Source organism: Hypanus sabinus, chromosome 19 (genome assembly GCF_030144855.1).
Source record: "Hypanus sabinus isolate sHypSab1 chromosome 19, sHypSab1.hap1, whole genome shotgun sequence".
NCBI classification, from domain to species: domain Eukaryota; kingdom Metazoa; phylum Chordata; class Chondrichthyes; order Myliobatiformes; family Dasyatidae; genus Hypanus; species Hypanus sabinus.
Window position 1 is genome coordinate 47,102,458 of NC_082724.1, and position 22,134 is coordinate 47,124,591.

Sequence of the window (22,134 nt, forward strand, 5' to 3'; positions counted from 1 at the left end):
TAAGTGTAGAGAAATAGTCAGGTATTACACATCAAACAACCCAGTCCTTGATACACAATGTCATTCCACTATCTACATAGAATGGTGTCACCAGTGTCATAAAATCATCCAAATTTTTGTGAATGAGTGCATCTCTAACAATATTCAATGCTGAATACTATCCAGAACATAAGCACCTATTCAATTAGCACATGGTTCACCACCCAAATAATCACTCCCCTTACCTCTGGTATTTGTAGTGTGTGACATCTAAAATTATAATGCATTTATTTGCCTTGACCACTCCAACCTTGCAACATTTAACCTCTGGGCCCAGGAAGGGCAAGGACAGCAGATGCACAGGAACTCTGGCTGTTGGTACCCCACCCATGCACACTCTATCTGGACTTGGGAAAGATATTGCTTTTTTCATCATTTCTGTATCTGTACTCTAAAAACCTACTCGAAGCACCATCACCTTCCCCATAAGTAATACGGTGATTGAAGAGCTGGTTGACCTCTGGGAAGATTTTGTTCAGCTCTCTTACCAGAACGCTTAAACCCAGAGGAGTTAGTTTCAGTGTGGAAATGTGAACCTGTCTTCAGTTTCCTTGTCAGTTACAAAATGTATACCATTCTTTCTTACAAAACAATTGTCACTACTTGATTGACACTAACAACTTCCTGTTGATGGTGCCACCTATGTCCAAAAAGAAGACATAAGGAATTGCCCTCCACCACTGCCCTCTTCCATCTGATGGAACTGAACCTTAACCCTCATCAATTTCTCTCTTGATTCCTCCCACTTTCACCAAACCACCAGTGTAGCCATGCGCACCCACATGAGCCCTAGCATTGCCTGCCTATTCATCGACTAAATGGACAATCCACATTCCAAGCTATACTGGTAATACTCCCCAACTCTTTCTCCAGTACATTGGGTGCTTCCTGCCCCCATGCTGAGCTCGTCAATTTGAACATTTTGGCTCCAACTTTCACCCTGCCCTCAAATTTCCTTGGTCTAAATCTGACACTTCTCTCCTCTTTCTCAATTTCTCTTTCCCTCTTTGGAGGTAGATTTTCCACTGATATCTTTACAAACTTACTGAGTCTCTGAGTTATCTTGAGTATACCAGCATCACTTGACTCAGTTCCCCAGTCTCTGCCACATCTGTTCTCAAAACAAAGCTGTTCATTCTAGCATATCTGTGATGTCCTCCTTTTTCAAAGAAATGGAGATCTCTTCCACCACTATCGATGCTGCCCTCACCCACATCTCTTCCACCACGCCAGCTTGCCCTTGGCCCATAACAAGGATAGGGTTGTACTAGTCCTTACCTACCACCCCACAAGCCTCTTATCGGGTACATCATTCTCTGTAACTTCCAGCATCTCCTACCATTAAACACATCTTTTCTTCCCCACTACTCCCTGCTCTCTGTGGGAATGTTCTCTTGTTCACTCATTCCTTCCCATTGATCTCCCTCCTGGCATTTATCCCTGCAAATGTTACACAAGCTACATCTGTCCCTATAACTCCTCTATCACCGCCACTCAGGGCCCCAAACAGATTGTATGATACTTCTCTCACGAGCCTGTTCAGGTTATCTATTGTATTTTGTGCTTCTGGTGTGTCCTCCTCTACATCGGTGAAATTCAATGCAGACTGGGGGACCAATCTGTCAAGCATCCTATCTTTGTCCACCACGAAAGGCAGGGCCTCCCAGAGGCTACCCATTTTAATTTGGCTTCCCATTCCCATTTTGACATGTCTGTCCATGATGAGGTTAAACTCAGGCTGGAGGAGGAACACTTCATATTTCATCCGGGTAGCCTCCAACCTGATAGCATGAGCATCAATATTTCTAACTTCTGATAATTACTCTCCCCTCTCTTTTTCCATTCCCCATCCTGGTTCTCCTCTCAGTATTTCTCTTTTCCTCATCTGCTCATCATCTTCCTCTGATTCCTCTTCTTTCCTTTCTTGCATGGCCCACTTTCCTCTCCTATCATATTCCTCCTACTTCAGCTCTTTATCTTTTCCATCCATCCCCTACCCATTGACACACCTATCCCCTCAGCTGGCCTCTTCTATTGCCTACCACTTTGTACTCCTTCTCCTCCACAAACTTATTCTGGCTTCTTCTCCCTTCGTTTTCAGTCCAGATGAATAGTCTCATCCTCTAAGGAGGGAAATACACCAAGACTGTTTATTCCCCTCCCTAGATTGTTCAGTTCCTCCAGCATTTTTCTGTGTTGCCTAATGACTTGTACAACTATAAAAAAAAAACTCCCTAATTTCAAAGTCTATCCCCTTCACAATAAAAGCTAAGGCATTATTTTCTGCTTGAACTACTTGTTGGACCTGCCTGCTAACTCTTTATGATTCTCACGCTAAAACACTTGGATCCCCCTGAACTTTACTTGTTTGCCTTCTCTCTCCATTTGGAAAATAATCCAACTTTTGGCTCCACTTATCAAATTGCAAGTCCTCACACCTCCCAGCGTTAACCTTCATTTGCCAGGTTTGCGCTCAATCATTCTATTTCTGTCTGGTTAGAATCACAACATCCTCATCACAACACCTGTGATCATTGGCAAACATTGAAACTTTAAATTTTTATTGCCCACCTTACATTCACAAGAAAGGCTAAGCTTCTGATCTAGCCAGCTATATTTTTTCCTAAATGAAGATTAAAAAAATATGGTAGTATGTAATTGACTTTCTTGGTTTCTTATGTGCACACTCAAACCTGGCCTGATGTTGATCTACTTTTTGATAATGGTCACTCATATTTATGGTCCTGTATATGTACACCAATTCCTCATTATCTGCTGATTTACTGCTCACACAAGTTGAGTATTGTTTGGAGTAAGCATCATGTTCTCTCCAGTTGTACATAGTCAATCCTGTCTGCCGTGTGATTTATTGTATTTGATGTCTTAAAGTTCAAGTTCATATTTAATTGTCATTCAGCCATGTATATGAACGCAGCCAAACAAAACACTGTTCCTTCTGGGCCAAGGTGCAAAACACAGTACCAATGGCACACAACACATATAGCTCCTGTAATTATGATAGCAGAAAAACATACACTTACAAAAAATATATTTTAAAAGCATCGATCAAGTCTGTGAGTATCATTGGCCTGTGGACTGAAGGTGCATGGATGTTGTCTAGATCCATGTTTTTGCAAGAACAAGCCTGCAGCAGTTTGCCATCTCGTGCAAATGAAGCTGCAGAGAAATGCAATTCAGATTGTCTTCTACTAAGCGAACACTTGTGCTGATCGAAAGGGAAATATCTATAGTTAATTTTTAGCTAGGCCTAAGGTTGGGATTACTGGGATCTTGTCTGCAGACTAAATGGCATCCAGAATCAGAACCGGGTTCAAGAAAACCAGAGGCCAGAAATGTGCATAGGGTTATGGCTGGAGTCATGGTGTGGGGTAGTGAGTCAAATGTGTGACTGGAGCTGAGCTCAAGATAGGGAGCACTGAGTCAGGAAAATGGGAAGATTTGCAACAGGAATCAAGATCCAATGTTTAACCAAGCAGAATCACACAAACTAACCTTCCATCGAAGTTGCATCTATGGAAGGGTTAATCATAGTACATCATTCGAACTTTAGTTTCATTGCTAGTGACTTATCCACATGTTTTGCTCTCCAGTGTAGTCCTTGACAGAATCCCTCATAATTAATTTGGGCTTAGAGTACACACTTGCACTGTCCCTGCCTGACATTCCCTCCGTCCCTGCAGTTGGACTGATTATTATTAACTATAGACACCTGCTACCTTGCAGTTTAAAGACCTGCAAATTCTGAATTTTAACATACGCAGCAGAAATTGAGTCACATTCTATTAGATATCCCTCGTTCTTTTTGCATCAGAAAATTTTAGACTCTTTAGCCAAAGATGATAAATCTAATTTTATGTAAACAGCCATATAAAGCATAGGAAGATGTGAGAGCAAGAGAAGAAAACCTAACAATGAAATCAGTTAGATAAAAGTTCCTTCTTCCACATGGTAATTTTGGTGTTGACAAGAACTCTGTATACATTTTGAAATGTATGAATAATGTCGACTAAATGTTCTGTTTTGTTTCCATTGGTTTATCTTATTCCCCACATGCCCCCAGGCATGCTGATGTTTGTTGACAATTGCTTTCCCTTTGGGAATTAAGGCAACACTACTGCCAATGAGAGTCATACATGCAACATGCCGCATGCACCCTCCCTTTGTCACTCTCAGTAAAGCTGCCTGATTCATCTCCTCAAAGCTGTCATTAAACCATATCAAACATGACCTGAATTGTAATAACATTACATAGGGAAGTCCCAGCTGACGAGCCCGAGGTGTGATTTCAAGCTACTGCAGAGAGATGACAATTTTTTTTCCTGAACTGAATAGCAGATAACTCTTGCAAAGTATCAAATTGTCAAAAGGACTGATCCAAAAAGGAAGTGCTGATATATGACCTGGATCACTCTCTGATTTATGGTTGTTTCTGTTATCCAGGAATAATTGGGTTATTTCATCCTCAATTTATGTGTCGTAATTTTTGCATGTTTCTTATGCAGTAGCCCATTGCAATTGTGAAACAGAACTGTTGGAGAGTAGGCCAACATGCCTACTGAAGGAGTCAACTACTTCAGATAAACAGTGATTTTGATTAAAATATTATTCAATTACAACATGAGAAATAAAATAAATGAAGAAAATAAGTTGTGTATGGGAAAATTAAAAAATAATATGACTATGAATAGTGATGGTGGATCCTGGTGAGAAACTGCTATGATGTACTGTTATCTTGAAATAAATATTACGATCACTATTGCGGGAATAGTTCATCGTATTACACAGAAATAGTCTCTAAAGTAGACCTCTGTTCTCAACCATGTTACTGCTAACTTGGCGTAAAATCTTCTAAGACTAGTAGAATGAGAGGTCACCTCATTAAGACATGCACAATCCCTCCAGGCTACTTCCTATCCTCCTTCGGGTTTCCTGTTTGCAGTGTTGGTTTGGAACATAGTTCACTGAAAGAAAACTGTCCTTGGAATGGTCTCAGCCAGAAATGACGACTGTACTTTTTCCCCTGATGCTGCCTGGCCTGCTGAGTTCCTTCATCATTTTGTGTGTGTCACTTGGATTTCCAGCATCTGCAGATTTTCTCTGGTTTGGGACAAGATTACCCTGTTTTTTGGAAGAACTAATTCTGAATATTGATTTGAATGCATAGATAAGTCATTTTTTGGGATGAAAGTAGTGTCTGAAAGGGAACAGCTGTATTTAGCTGCTAGATATGTAATTGAAAATACATTGTATTAATTTATTATTGTCATGTACTATATACTAAGATACAGTAAAAAGCTCTTGATTTGCATGCCTTTCAGACAAATTGTGCCAGACATAGTTACATTGTGCTAATGAAAACAATGTAGAATATAATGTTTCTATTGCAGAGAAAGCAGATTACAGGTAGACAAGTAATATCCAAGAGCTACAATGAGGTAGATTGGGAGACTGTGTTCATCTTATGGTATGAGAAGTCCATTCAAGCATTGTTGGGATAGAAGCTGTCCATAAGTCTATTTTACATTATGTGCACTGTTGTGAAAGAGGTTTGAGTTTCTGACCCTTTGCAAAGCAAGATAGAGATAGATCCTGAAAGTCAAGCCAATTATTCATTTCATGGAGCTCAATGGTTCTAAATGTTAGACAAAGTTAGTACCCTTCCCCATATTGGCTTAATCATTAGATTAATATTTGTCTTCACAGCAAATGTTGCAGAGTTAGTAAAGACAGACTTTGCTTCAGGGTTTGACTTTACTCTGGCTTCATGGATGCAATGCACAAACCACATTGTGCTAAGCAGAGTTTACCATTGTAATAAACTGTCCCATTGTCTTTTTGGAAGTGGTTCTCTCCTAAATAAAAACAAATTTTAAAAAGTTGCACAGTTGATTATAGAGTGGATCGATTGAGAAAACTTTGAGGTATTTTAAGCACATACCTTTGCCTGAATTCTTGGGTGCAGATATGAAACAAAATAAGCATTAACAGTGTTTGGATTGAAGTAGAAATGCTTGCACCAAAGTGTAATCTAGCAACAAACTAAACAGCTAAAGTGTATTTAAATGGACAAATTCCTGCTTGTGAGAACATGGATGATGTTGCCTTGATATATCACATCTATGTAGGCAATCTGAAAGCAAAAAAAGAAAGAGAACTCACAAACAATGGCCTTGCAACGAGATACTGATCTAGCTCTATGTTACAAAGATCATGCTTCACTGACCTCTAGTTGAGGCCCACAAATATTTTAATTCTGAAGCAAGACTATTGAATTATTTGCAGTGATTCTATTGGTACCTTTCAGCTAAAGTCTTAGAAAGGTATATCTGAATCCATTTAAGCAACACACAGAAAATGCTGGTGGAACACAGCAGGCCAGGCAGCATCTATAGGAAGAAATACAGTCCACATTTTGGGCTGAGACCCTTTGTCAGGACTAACTGAAAGAAGAGATTGTAAGAGATTTGAAAGTGGGAGGAGGTGGAGGAGATCCGGACTGATAGAAGAAGACAGAAGGGGGAGGGATAAAGCTAAGATTTGTAAAGTTGATTAGCAAACGCGATGCAGAGCTGGAGAAGGGAAAGGATCATGGGATGGGAGGCCTCAGGAGAAAGAAAGGGAGAGGGGAGCACCAGAGGAAGATGGAGAGCAGGCAACCAGTGATTATGAGAGGGACAGAGAGAGAAATGGGGGGGGGGGGGGAAGAGAGAATAATAAATAAATAAGGGGTGGGGTAAGAAGGGGAGGAGGGGCATTAGCAGAAGTTGGGCCTCCTGTCCCATGATCCTCCCCCTTCTCCAGTTGTGTATCCCTTTTGCCAATCGACTTTCCAGCTCTTAGCTTCATCCCTCCCCCTCCTGTCTTCTCCTATTATTTTGGATCATCCCCTCCCACTTTCAAATCTCTTACTATATTTCTTTCAGTTAGTCCTGATGAAGGGTCATGGCCTGAAACGTCAACTGTACTTCTTCCTATAGATGCTGCCTGATCTGCTGCGTTCCACCAGCATTTTGTGTGTGTTGCTTGAATTTACAGCACCTGCAGATTTTCTCGTGTTTCTGAATCCATTTTTCACTTTGAATGAAGTTATTCCCTCTTCGAACAACTCAATCATGCCCCACAAATCTTTACCAAAATTCATGAAGGCTTGGAGAGTTGGTCCTTTATCTAATTATTGAAGGTCAGGGGATGTGGCCAGTTCACGCACCCAAAGCCTATGAGATAGCCTACCATATTCCATAGGGGCAATCATTATGTCTCCTATTCGGTTAAAAAAAAGCTTGATTAGAGGCAATCCCATTATCCATAGTACCATACAGATGTGGAGACAAATGGGGAAGCATCTGAAACTCAGAGCACTATCTTTTCTTGTACCTGTAAGAGCAAACCCCTCTTTTATCCCCCTGTGTATAGATGGGGCCTTTGATGTATGCCAAGAATTAGGGATATGCAGCGTTGAAGACTTATACATACAAGGGATTTTTGCTTTGTTTCAACAGGACAAATTTGGATTGGAAAAGAGTCATTTTTTCAGGTATCTCCAGCTAAGACACTATATAAGATCACATCTTTCTGGTTTTGAGACAGCAGAACCTGATAAGTTAGATAATCATTCAAGATCATGTTCAGGTACAGAACAAATCATCGCCTATTTGTATAATGCCTTACAAAACAATTACCATACAACAATGGATTATATTAAAAGAGTGGAAAAAGGAGTTTGGTACAGAGATAGAGGAGGTTCTATGTAATGAGGCTTTCGAGTATGTTAACTTTCGTTCCATCAATGCCAGGCATTGTTTATTACAATTTAAAATCCCACATAGACTACATTACTCAGAAGTAAGGATTCATAAAATATTCCCAAAGGTGTCCCCAATGTGTGAGAAATGCAAGTGTTCAGAGGAAATTTTGTTACATAGTTATGCTTTATGTCCCAGGATACAAGAGTATTGGAAGCAAATATTTGAGGTCCTATTGAAGGCACTAAAGGTTCAGATAATACCGGACTCCATTTTAATAATTTTTGGAACCTCTGCGAGGTCAAATAAATTCCAGGCTACCCAGCAACAACTCCTGACCTATGGCATAGTTAATGGAAAGAAACTCATACTGATGTTCAGGAAGAAGGAGGAAACTCCATCATTGGCTGCATTAATGGTTACTCTGCATCTAGAGAGGATAAGATACGTTATCAAGGACAGACTCGAGGAACTTGAAAAACCTGGCACCCATTACTGTTGTGTTTAGAAGAGACCGACAGCTGAACCAAGCGTTGGGGGTTGCAGTAGGACCTAACCAGCACATAAGGGAGGGGCAAGGGGAGGGAAGGACTGGGAAGGGGAAAGGAGATGGGGTGGTATGTTGTTATAAGAAAGAAAAGAAAAAAGAAGCATTGTACTCTAGGACATTGTTTGTTGTGGTTAAGCTGATGTTGCTTCACAATAAAAACATTTGGAACAAGCCCATGAGATGGGTATTTACCTAAACATTTTGTGTTGCCCAAAGTAATATATTTTGGTTGAATAGGGCTATTTCTTTAGGTGGGGCTAGGAGAATCACCTAGTATGTGATTGGAAGAGATATTTAAAGGTAGCTTATCTTCCAATTACATGTGCCTCGACTGCAGTTTATTCCCACAGAAGGGAATCACAAAAAAATTAAATACTTAAAGTAATATTTGTCTTCATTTTCCAAGGCATGTTATCTTCTATTAATAAAGCATTGATGCGATGTAATATCTCATGTCCAAAGGCATTATGATGCTATTTACTTGGGGCAATATTGTTGTTCTTAAAATATAGAATTGTTTACCCCCTCCCCCCTCCACCAGTAAAAATAAATTACCCTCCTTGATACAGTCACTTAGGTGACCAGCTCAAATGCAACTTAAATATCTAGTTATAAATGTGAAGCTGTCAGTAATAGGTTCTCAGGGAAGAAAACATTTTGAAAATATATGCATTCCTTTATGGAAACCTTGACATAGCTCATGCATGCTGCATATTTGAAAATGAAAAGGCTGCAATGTGATAGGAGAAGAGGTGACCTCGAATTATGATTAATTCCTATCATGCTGGGTTTCTTGGATGCAAATAGAATAAATTACTTGGCAAGCCTGTTCTTGAGTTTAGCAGAATAGGGGGTGATCTTATTGAAACATATGGAAATCTTACAGGGTCTGGTAACGTAGCTGCATGGACATTGTTTCCACTGGATAGTGTGTCCTGAAACAGATGTCACAGTCCCAAAATAATTCAGGACAGAGATGAGAAGAAATTTCTTCTTGCAGTAGTTAGAAAATCTTTGGAGTTCTCTACTCAAGCATATTGTGCATGCTCAGTTGCTGAGTATATTCAGGACAGATATAAATGAATTCTTAAGGGAGTTGTGAAATGTTTTCAGTGCAGAAAACTGGTGCTGAAGTAAAAGATCACCCATTATCATGATGAGTGAAGGAAAGGCACAATGGGACAAAAGGTCAGCTCGTGTTTCTATTTCTTATGTGTTTATTATACGGTATAACTACATAAAAACCATCAATTTTATTGCTGAATATTGCCTACATGTTACATTGGGTTAGGTTTCTTCTTGTTCATTCTATCATCAATGCTGCATCTAAACCTACTGTGGGTCCTCTTTCAGCCATATTTCCACTTGCAGGACATTACATCCCTTTTAATAGATACAGAGACAGAATCGGACACAAGGATATGCTCACAGTTGTCACAATCTTCAGACTTTAAATGCAGAATTGCAGGGCAAATATTCAACATTATTGGCTTGATGTTTGTCCTTCCTGTTATGATTGTGGCAATATGTTCTACATTACTTGTAAAGTTATGGGATAGATCAAAAATTTCAAGATCATTTATCATGTTCTTTGTATATGTTTTGTTTGACCCCTGCTTCAGAAGAGAGAGTCAAAGATTCATAGTGCACCACGACACAGAAATAGGCTTTTCAGTCCATCTACTCCATACTAAATTTTAATCTGCCTAGTTACATCAACCAGCACCCAGTCATAAAACAAAATTAAAGTTTACAAAATTTAATTTTGTTTCAAAATTAAAACAAAAATTTATGTTTGTTTTGTTTTCTATATTTTCTACTTCATTTTTCTCTTGCCACCATTTCTTCCCCTCCTCCCTTTCTCATTTTGACTTTCTTCCTCAATTTTCCTTTTCTTCCCCTGCCATGGGAGAAAAGTTAACAATGACTAAAGGTGTCATACCAGGATACTTAGAAAAATTTAGAACTTATTAAGCAAAGTCAACATTGTTTCTGAAAGGAAAATCATGTTTAGTCAACTTATTATGGCTAGAAGAAGTGCTGTGGAATGGGAATATATACACTTTTCCTATGTTGTTTACTCATGTTAAACATAAAAGGTTTTTGGAGAAATGGAAGTTCACAGTGTAGGAGGAAAGATATTGAAGAACATAAAAGATTGGGGAACAGGAGACAAGTAATAAGCATAATTGGGTCTTGTTTCTGGTTGGCTGGTTTGTACATGTTTATGTAAATGGAAGAAGACACCAAAAGATACATAGATAGGATAATAACTTGCTGATGAGACAAAGATAGGATAATAACTTGTGAAGAGGATATAAGAAAGACATTGAGTGAGTGGGCAGAGATGTGGTGAATAGAGTATGATATTTAAACATCCATTTCAGTAGGAGTAATGAAAAGCATTTTATCTAAATGCTGAGAGATGAAATGCAGAGCAATATGACTAACCATAATTCACAAAAAAACCTACGAGTATACAGCAAGTAAGGGAGAAAGCTAACAGAATTTTTGCTAGATAAATTGAATACAAAAGTAAGGAAGTTATGCTTCAGTATTATAGGGCATTGGTGAGACTTTAGGAGCACTGTATACAACATTGGTCTTACTTAAAGAAGGATGTAAAGCTGTGAGACTTTAATATTTTCCAGGAATGAGCAGGTTGTCTTAGGAGTGGATTGATCAATTTGGACCTGTATCTACTAGGGTTTAGAAGTGTGACTGAATACTTGATTCAATATATAAAATCTTGAGGGCCTTGGCAGATTGGATTGGAAGAGGTTCTTCCCTCTTATGGAAGAAACTAAAACTTTGTTCAGAAATAAGGTATTATCCATTTAAGGCACAGCTAAGTGTGTTAGGGATTATTCAGGAGTTTGAATTTATGTGAATTTAGCAGATATTAATTCAAGTAAGATCCCAAACAAGAGAAAACCTGCAGATGCTGGAAATCCAAATAACACACAAAAATGCTGGAGGAACTCAAAAGGCCAGGCAGCATCTATGGAAAAAAGTACAGTAGACATTTTGGGCCAAGACCCTTCAGCAGGACCAATTCAATTGAGAAAGACTTTTCTGTTTTTACTGTAAGTTACAAGTAGTAATCAGTTTGAAGTTAAAAGGACAGTTTTGCAGACAAACATCACTGTCTATGGAGCACAGCTGCTGGACGACAGCAGGAGTCTGGTTGCTAAGAGATTTTCTCATATGCATCAGCCAAACGTTAGACGATTGGATTATGTTAGCTAATCTATCAATACTTGGGATGTTTTTGTCCTCAGAGAGTCAGCCCCCACAATACTAAATCTTGGATGTCCAGGTTTTCAGTCCTCAAAAGATTTTTTGACCATTTGTGTGAATTAATTTGACAAGAAAATATGTTTGAACCTTCAGACATGTCTTAGCAAGTATAATGTTCTTCCACTGTGAATATGTACTTCTTAGTAACTGTTTGTCAGACACAAAATATTGAATTAAGCAATGACATTGTAGCTTTTGAAATTAGATTCAATCACCTACTGTTACAGTTGTCCTCAAGAGTATAAAATGTTGATGTACTTTGACTTTGAGAAACTCTATCAAGAGGGTCACCAAGAGAATGTCTGTTCATTGTGATGAATAAAGACTTTCATACCCACCGTTTTATCCAGTGACTTAGCTGAAGTCAAAATAGGTTATTATTTCTCTCAGAGTGATGTGTCTTTGGAACATTCTTCACTCAAGGGCAGAATCTCTGGACATTTATTTCAGTAGATTCTTGATAAACAAAGAGATAACCAGTTACAGAGGAGAAAACTATAATGTGGAATTGAGGTTGCAGTCAAATTAACCATGATCAAGTTAAATGACAGCAGATTCAAGGGCTGTCTGGCTGCCTTCTACCCTATATATTTGGATGATTCTCTCACTGGTCATGTTTCATTATCCAAGTGTTTGGATTTGCTGCAAACAGTGTGTATTCTCTTTCCTTGCCAGGTTTTGATACCTACTTCACAAGCCGGACTTTGGAGAATAATCGAAGAAATGTCTGGTTTGCAGAGTTCTGGGAAGAGAACTTTGACTGTCAAGTGACACGAACTGGTTCAAAAAAAGACACAGCCAAAAAGTGTACAGGTTATCAATCTTTCTTTCTATTTTCACTGTCGATTTTCAGAAATGAGACTCATGAATGCAACAGTTTAGAGTCAATTTTTTTAATGAAATTTGATTAAGTTATGCAGACGAAAGAATGTATGGCGTAATGTAACCGCCACACTGACATTATTCTTTCATATTTTATGAGATGACATATTCCATTTTGTATTTCACATATCAATAATGTAAGCATACTGCAGATTTGAGTTTAACATATTTTAACAAAAGGGGAAAAGTGCTTTTCATTCTGACTTTTAATACAATAGGTACATCATTATCACTGATATGTAATAAATTGGTTGCATAGCTGAATTCATTATTCTGGAACTGACGTGAGAGTAGTCATTTGTCTTAGCTGACTCAGATGATTAGGTATCAGGTGTTCTTTCTGGGTTTGATAAAAAAAACAATCACAATGTGCACATTAATGGGTCTGGCTGATCTTCATACCAGAAGCTATTTGGTTTAAGGTATTTTTTTCATTCGTTTTCTTTTATTCTCTTCCTGAAGTGCTAGCTTACCAGGGGTTATGTTTCCACTGGCTATATTTCTGAGCGTAGAAAGTGGGTAGATCATTTGTTCAGGGATGGCGCTGAAACTCAGTCTGAATCTATCATTTTATTTCTAATATATATCGTCATTTAACAACAGGATCAGGAACACCCCTGTTTATTTTCCCTCCTCAAGGCTAAAGGATTCTCTTGTGATGGAATACTCATAGAACTGTTATGTTCACATGAGCTAGCAGCATATTATTAATAGTATGATATTCCTGATCGTGGGTCAAAATGTCAACTCTATTCCTCTCCGTAGATGCTACCTTACCTGATGAGTTCCTTCAGCATTTTGTAGGTGTTATCTGTGCTGAGCTGGGTATTCTGGGCTTCCAGGGTGGAAACACACACAAAATAGTACACAATATGAATAATGCAGGAGTGTTTATTTCCTGAAATAAGTGTGAATGAACACCTGCATGTATAGTCATTGCAGCCTGGGAACATTACTTATGTGCAGATTAGCTGGCCCCCACTGAATTAGCTGTCATCAAAAAAAAAGGAAAACCTTCAATTCATGAGGGAGGCAGAGCAAATTTAGACGTAGAACTTGTAAAAGCAACTGAAACAAATAATATTATTACAACGCTGATTAGTATTCTTCTCCCTTCTCCCCTCACCCCAAGAAGAAGTAAATGAGGATAATTAAAGCTTTATATAGAAAGCATACATCTTTCTGTTAACAAAGTTATACTTCCTGAACAAAATTTGCAAGGCTTGGGTAAAAAGATATAAGATTAATTGGATTGTTCCTTCAAAGAGTTCACACAAGAATAGCAAGCAAAATTACTTCTTTAATTCCCATGATTCCATTCAGAAATCACAAACTATGAATGAAATTTCACATAACTTCACTTGGGACCAGGATTTAGCACATGGGAGGAAGGAGTTATGTTTGTGGAGATAAACATATGGAATACCTCTGAGATGAAGAATGAGGTTCCCATAATCCAGTTTGGTAATGAATGCTGGATTGAGTTATTAGATTATGTGATTTCTCATATAATAAGCCAGAAGGTAAGTGTATGGTTTATTGCTGAGATGAAGCATGAATGTTCATGTAATCCATTTTAGTAATGAATACTAATCTGAGTTATTGAACGTGTGTTCTCTTATACTGGTGCTAAACTGAAACCATATTTGCCCCATTAAAGCACAGATAGATAAAAGGAATCCAATGTCAATATAATGATAACATTCCTCACTCAACCATCAATTAGTTAGTTCTATAATGTTACGTTTGGATTTTCTCTGCACTCATTTCTGAAGCCTTTTTCTAAGTACTGATGACGTGGTGTGTGGATAATAGATGAAGATGCAATCGATATTTGAATTCAGAGCTTGCTTTTTTAAATCAGTTTGGTTAGCACATGGAAGCAATGTTGTTTGTATAGAATCATAGAGCATTTACAATACAGTAGCAGGTCAAGAGATTCATCATATTCATGTCACTGTTCAATTTAACCCTACCATAAAACTTGAGCCTTAGCCCTAGAGAACAATTAAAAAAAAAATAAACATACAAGCACATTTTACATGCAATGAGGGTTTCTGCCTCTAGCATCCTTTCAGGCAGAAAATTCCATAATCCCACTCATGGAAAAAATATCATCATCACCATCAGGTCTCTGGCTCTATGGCTCAGAAGTGAAGGGGGTAAGGGAGTAGAGGGGAGCAGTAATGATAAGAGGTTTGTTGGTTAGGGGATCAGAAAGGAAGTTCTTTGGACGAGAACCAGATTCCCAGATGCTGTGTTGCATGCTGGGTGCCAAGGTCAGGGATATCTTTGAATGAGTCTGCAGCACTCTTAAGTGGGAGAGTGAGCAGCCAGAGGTCATGGTCCAAGTAGGTTCCATTAACATGGGTAAGAGGTGTGACAAGGTCCTGCAAAGTGAGTTCAGGGAGTTAGGTGCTAAGTTAAAGGACAAGAACTGCAGGGTTGTGATCATGACCAGTAATATATTAAAATTGTGCACTTGGAACATTAAGGGGAGTCATTCACCAATCAGGAGAAAGAAAATCCTACTAAACCTGAAAAAGGAAAGGGTGGATATAGCTTTATTGCAGGAGACACATTTAAATGATAAAGAACATCTAAAACTGCAACAGAGTGGATTTGATCAAGTCTATTTTTCATCCTTTAACACCAGGAGTGGCGGGGGAGGGGGGGTGGCCATTTTAATTAAGAAGAACTTACCTTTTAAGTTATTAGACAGCATTAAAGATAAGTATGGGAGATTTGTGATTGCTAAGGCTTCAATATATGGAGCGGATTATGGTATTCTCAATATTTACTGTCCTCCAGCTCATCCTCTTAAATTCCTAACAGATGCTTTTTTCCAAACTTACAAGCTTTTCAATACAAAACATTATTGTCGGTGGGGATTTTTTTCTCTCATGGACCCATTGATGAACAGAGTGCCTAGTGGTCCCCCATTCCCTTCCTCACAGTCCATAACAATCATGGGCTTATGTGGAGAACTAGGACTTGTGGATATCTGGAGGTAGTTACATCCCTCAGACAAAAACTTCACAATTTTTTCTAATCTACACAAGTGTTATACCAGAATAGACTTTTTTCTAACCCCCCAAAATGCTCCTAGATTTAGTTGTATCCTACACAATTGGAAATATCACTATTTCTGACCATGTAACAGTATATTTAAATATTAAGCCCAAAGATAATTCAGCACAATCTAGACATTGGAGGCTGAATCCTTTTATTCTAAAAGATAATAAATTTATAGACTACTTCCGAATTCAAAACTTTCCTATCTATTAATTCCAAATCAGCTAGTAGTCCATCGATGCTCTGGGAAACCGCTAAGGCCTATGCAAGGGGATTAATTATCTCCTACTCCGCTAGTAAGAAGTGACAAGCTGCGGAACAGCAGCGCCTAGTGGAACAAGGCTTACGGCAGCTGAAAAGGATTATACTAATAAGCCTTCTGCAGCCAAGTTACAGATTATCACAGCCCTATGCTATACACTAAACTCTTTACTTACACAAGCAGCCAAAAGAAAATTGATATTTGCTAAACAGTGATTGAACATGGTGAAAAACAAGGTAGGTATTTGGCTTACTTAGCTAGAAAGAAAAGCGCCTCTCAGACTTCAATTAGGGATAGGACTGGGGCCCTCACTAGTAATTCTAAAATGATTAAAGTTGTGTTTAAGAATTTTTATTCTAAACTGTATCAATCTGAGTAATGTAATGATGGACAATCTAGGATGGAGTCTTTTATCAGGAATTTAGATCTCCTAGGCATTTCTTCTGAACAAGAGTCCCTCTTCAATGCTCCATTACCTTTTCAGGAGTTACTGCACTCATTCCCTGACATGCCCCACTGTTGAACTTGAACACACACGAGGTCACCAGTCGGTTACTAACCTGCAACTACTCGATGAGTCAAACACAAATGTCATTTGAGAGTTTCTTTGGAAGAGGTGGTAGGGGACATAAAAGACCTAACAATGATGATAACACAAAGACAGCTGAGGCTGAGACTGCAAAAAAAAAGAAAGCTTCCCTTCAACAGAAAATATAATGAGTCGTACATAAAATATGGCTTTAATGCAACCGGTGACTCTCACGCTCCAAGCCCCTGTGTGTGATATGTGGAGACAAGCTGCCTAATGAGGCAATGAAGCCCTCAAAACTGCTTCGGCACCTTGAGTCCAAGCACTCTGCACTTAAAGACAAACCCGTTGAGTTTTTTGAGCGGAGAAAATGTGAGCAAGCGGGACAGAAGCAAGTGCTGAGATTCACCACCTCCACAAATGCTGCTGCTCTGAGAGCATTGTACTTAGTGGCTAACCGTATTGCTAAGGCTAAGAAGCCTTTCACTGTTGGTGAAGAATTGATTCTGCCTGCTGCCAAGGACATTTGCTGTATACTATTGGGAGAAGCTGCAGCTAACAAGATGGCACAGGGTTCTCTTTCAGCTACCACAGTTTAAAGGAGAATTGATGACATAGTGGAGGACATCAAAGCACAGCACACAGTTGGAACCGCAGTATGCTATCCAGGTCGACGAGTCTACCGATGTCAACAACAAGGCAATACTGCTGGTTTATGTGCGAATATATTTCAAGATGATGTGCACGAGGATAGGTTGTGTGCACTGCAGCTGCCAACTAACACAACTGGGCCAGAACTATTCAAGTCTTTAAATGACTACATGTCAGGCAAACTGGACTGGTCATTCTGTGTTGGAATATGCACAGACGGGGCTGCAGCAATGATTGGACGGCTGTCTGGTTTCACTACCCAAGTCAAAGAGGTTGCTCCTGAATGCCAGTCTACACATTGTGTCATACATAGGGAAATGCTGGCTAGCCGAAAAGTGTCATCTGATCTTAACAGAGTGACATTGTTGAAGTTATCAATCACATCAAAACAAGAGACCTTAACTCACGTCTGTTTGAGCAGCTTTGCGAGGAAATGGATGCAGAGCACAAACCCCTTCTCTTAAACACTGTCGTCAGGTGGCTATCAAGGGGAAGAGCCCGGCCAGAGTTTTTGAGTTAAGAGAGCTGCTACAGAGATTTCTTTCAGGAAAAAAGTCAAAACTGGCAGTACACTTCGGTGACGAGGAGTGGATAGTAAAACACACTTATCTGTCTGACTTCTTCAACCTGCTCAATGAACTCAATTTGTCACTTCAGGGGAGAATGACAACTGTCTTTAAGTTGGCAGATAAAGTGTCTGCTTTCAAAGTCAAACTGGAACTGTAGCGATGGCGAGTGGGCAGGGGCATATTTGACATGTTCCCAACATTAGCTGGGATTTTGGGAGAGACTGAGGCTGCACCATCCATCTCACAGCTGGTGCGCGATAACCTATCTTCGCTTGACCCAAGACATGCAAAGGAATGGGTCCGTGACCCATTTGTGAATGTCCCCGGTGAATCATCCATGTCAGCACGGGAAGAAGATCAACTCCTTGAGCTTGCAAATGATGGTGGACTGAAAAATATGTTTGTCTACCAGCATTCTGGATCAAAGTCAAGGCTGAATATCCTGAGATAGCCTCGGAAACACTGAAAACGTTCCTTCCATTTCCAACATCATATCTTTGTGAAGCGGAGTTTTCTACGATGAATGCAACAAAAACTAAATTGCAGAATAGACTGGACATAAGAAACCCCCTTCAAGTATCACCCCTCGATGGGGATTGCCTTGTTGCAGGGAAACAAGCCCAGGGCTCCCACTGATTCTGCGATATTGGTGTGTTGCATTGATTTTATATGTTCACACGAGGAAAAGATGTGTTTAATATTAAATTCTTTTAGAATTGATATTATAATAAATTAATAATAACACAATAATAACTAATATAATAATATCAATAATATAACAATAAATCAATATAATTAATATAATTAATTTAATATAAACCCTTTTAAAACTAAATTGAGTGTATTAGCCACTTATAAGTGACTTATAGTTGACTTATCACCTATATTCCAGTCACGATTAACACCCCCTCCCCCCCCCCCCACCGGCGGCCGGTCCACAAGAATATTGTCAATATTAATCCGGTCCGCGGTGCAAAGAAGGTTGGTGACCCCTGCCGTGGACAGCTTGGTGGTTTCCTTATATGCAGAAAAGTCCTTTGATCATGTCGAATGGCTGTATCTTTTTTTTCACTTTAGAATGATTTGGTTTGGGCAATAATTTTATTAAGTGGTTGAAGGTTCTTTATAACGACCCTTTGGCTGCAATTCTCATTAATGGTATTAGGTCGGATAATTTTAATATTCTGAGGGGCAGCCGGCAGGGCTGCCCTTTATCACCACTACTTTTCACACTAGTGATGGAGCCATTGGCTGAGGCTATTCGGCGAGACCCCAAAATATCTCCTCCAGACACAGGTAAAGTCACGTAAAATTACATTGTACACAGATGATGTTCTCATTTTCTTATCAAACCCTGCTATATCAGTGCACGACCTTATACAATGCATCGATTCATTTAGCGCCTTTTCGGGTTATAAAATCATCTTTACTAAATGAGAGGCTATGCCTCTGGGGAACCTGCAGCAGGTACCTGACACTTAGTGTGTTTTCCCCTTTAAATGATCGCAGACAGGTTTTGTTTACTTGGGCATCGTTGTCACACCTACATTTGATAAATTGTTCATAGCTAACTTTACACAGTTATTTGACAAAATCAAACAGGATCTTGAGCGATGTAGCACTCTTGGCTTGGCCTAATATCCTTGCTCAAAATGAACATTCTTCCTCATCTGCTCTACCCAGTATGAATGATTCCAGTCATTTTTACCCAACAAATACTTAAAAAATAAATGGCTGATTTGTTTCTTTCATCTGGAACAAAAAAAAAGACCCTGTATTAAAATGTCTTAAGTTACAGTCTAGGAGGTCTGGATTTTCCAGGCATCAACAAATATCAATTAAGTTCCTTTTTATCTTACATGGTTGATGGGTTTGCAGGGACCCCTCCTCAAGTTGGCTAGCCATTGAAGTTTCACAAGCAAAATGCCCTCTTATTAGTTTGCTTTTCCTCAATAAGATGAAACTAGTTAAGGAATATTGTCGCAATCCAATAGCAGTTAATACATTCAGGGCTTGAAGGGCAGTGCGACAAATTGAGGGCAACAGCGAAAGTATCACCCTTCACTCCAATAACCGGCAGCCCAGATTTTCAGCCTGGCATAATCGATTCTGGATTTAAACTTTGTATTTCTAAGGGTACTTTATAACTAAGGGATTTGTTTGATGAAGGAACAATAATGTCTTTTAGTCAAATAGTGCAGAAATTTAGCACAGACAAGAATCTTTTTTGTTTCTTTCTGCATAGAAAAGAGGGTGTTTTGTTCTAAGGGTGAAGTCTCCATTAGTACTTTTTACAGCATCCTGAGGGAATGTTCTTGTGGAGAGGCTGAGCAGCTGGGAAGGGTCTGGGAGGAAGAGCTGGGAGTAGAAATTACAGCTGAAACATGGGAAGACATCTGTGATAATGCAACGAAGATGGAGCTTGAACTGGACCCAGTGTCTTTGCTCTTAGGCTTACCCAGCGGTTGTCTTATTAAAGCACATCAGAATCAGGATTTTTAACATCCTGACTTTTTGTGTGAGGAAGAACATTTTACTTTGGATATCCGATAAGGCCCCTGGACTTTTTGGTTGGCATAAATTAATCATGGAATATATTCCTTTGGACATTTTGACATGTATAGTGCACTCACAAAACAAATAGTTTTCATAAAACATGGCAACCTTTTCTGCAGTATATAGATGTAAACCTGTCTGCTATACTAATAAGGGCTTTGTATAGGATGTTGTGGTGATGTCTATATTTTGATGGAACTGTTCTGATAGCTGATATCTGTGAGGAGAAGAAATGAAAATATATCTGGAAATTGAAAGTTTTGTTATGCTGAGCAAAAAATAAATTAAATTAAAAAAAATTAAATCAAGATTTGAACAGAAGTTTTGCAAAGGGTCAAACATGGGTTTCAACATTTAGCAGTGAAATTAACATAGTGTACTTCCGCAGTTTGCAGAGTTTCTGTCTGTTGAGTGTTGGAATACTAGCCACTCATTGGGACAACACACACAAAATGCTGAAGGACCTCGGCAAGCCAGGCTGTACTTATGGAAAAAAAGTAGAATGGATGTTTTAGGGCATGACGCTTCGGCAGGACTGGAGAAAAAGATGAGGAGTAGATTTAAGAGCTGGAGGGAGGACAGAGAGAAACACAAGGTGATAGATGAAATCAGGAGGGGAAGGCATGCAGAAGGGTAGTTAAGAATATCAGTACAGTGATGAGAAGGAATCCAGGCTCAGAAAAAACATAAGAGAATTAGTGTGAGAAAGCATGAAAATTAACTTGAAAAAGCAAACAATGATGGGAGTTGTCTGAAGGGCGCCTAATCATTTGACCCCCTAATTGCCTGTAAGAAATAGCAGCAGGTTACAATAAGCATAATGCAAAACATGTGGATGACATTTATTTTCATGTTGATTGGACAAATCAAATATGCAAAAGTAGTCTTGAAGATGAGTTTTAATAAAAGCAATTGAAATATGAATAATGTAGGGTAATACTCTTCCTGAAATAAGTATGAATAAAGACCAACATGTAGAGGATAAGAACATGTGAAGACTGTGGGCCAGAGGTCCTGTTCCTGTGCTATACTGTTCTATGTGTACAGTTTAGCTGGCCCACACTGAAATGGCCAAAGTTATCCAAGTAATGACAAAGCCCCAACCCTTGATGGTGTCAGAGGTGGAAATCACAATGACAGCTGAAACATACATAATTATTTCAAAACTAATAACTTTGTCTCTTCCCACCACAAGAAATATGAAATTGGGAGATAAAGACAATTAAATACAAAAAAGGTGTGAACTGATTAAGGCATTTTAAATGCCCATCATTGCTTACCTACTTCCATATCTTTTAAATAAGTATTTCATATATTCACTGAAATAATATTCACTAAGAAGTGAAGCTTGCAAATTTCTACAGATGTCCCGTGGAGAGCATTCTAACTGGCTGCATCACCATCTGGTATTGGGGGGGAGGTACAGCACATGATTGAAATAAGCTGCAGGAACTTAGGCAGATCCATCATTGACACTAGCCTCCATAGTATCCAAGTCATCTTCAAGGAGCAATGCCTCAAAAAGGTGACATCCATCATTAAGAACCCCATTACCCGGTGATGCCTTGTTTTCATTGCTAGCATCAAGAAGGAGGTATAGAAGCCTGAAGGCACACACTCAATGATTCGGGAACAGCTTCTTTCCCTATGCCATAATTAAAAGAGTTACTAAATTGAAAAATGTAGGTCTGAATTTAAGTGAATTGTAAGAAACAGTAAAAGAAGGGGAAATAAATGAACTAGGATGAAACTTTGAAGCAATAAGATGTTTTAGAATGAATTAAAGGAAGAAATTGTGAAAATAAATATAGATGCTAAGACATGGAACTTAAAAATGGGGGATAGAGAAAAGACAAAAACATCAAGTGAGTATTTTAAGTCTGTTTTTACCAAACGTCAGAAGAAAATGAGGAACTTACTATAATTGGTATTACTAGATGCACAATGAGAGAAAATCC

At 38.9% G+C, this 22,134-nt stretch overlaps 1 protein-coding gene across 1 annotated transcript in view; it reads left to right on the top strand.

Moving 5' to 3' along the window:
* Positions 1–22,134, top strand: part of LOC132377906 (metabotropic glutamate receptor 7-like) — a 781,248-nt gene that overhangs the window by 408,301 nt on the left and 350,813 nt on the right. Inside the window, exon 5 of the mRNA XM_059944374.1 lies at positions 12,328–12,465. Within this exon, the coding sequence (XP_059800357.1) occupies positions 12,328–12,465 (138 nt within the window). The remainder of the gene's footprint in view (positions 1–12,327; positions 12,466–22,134) is intronic.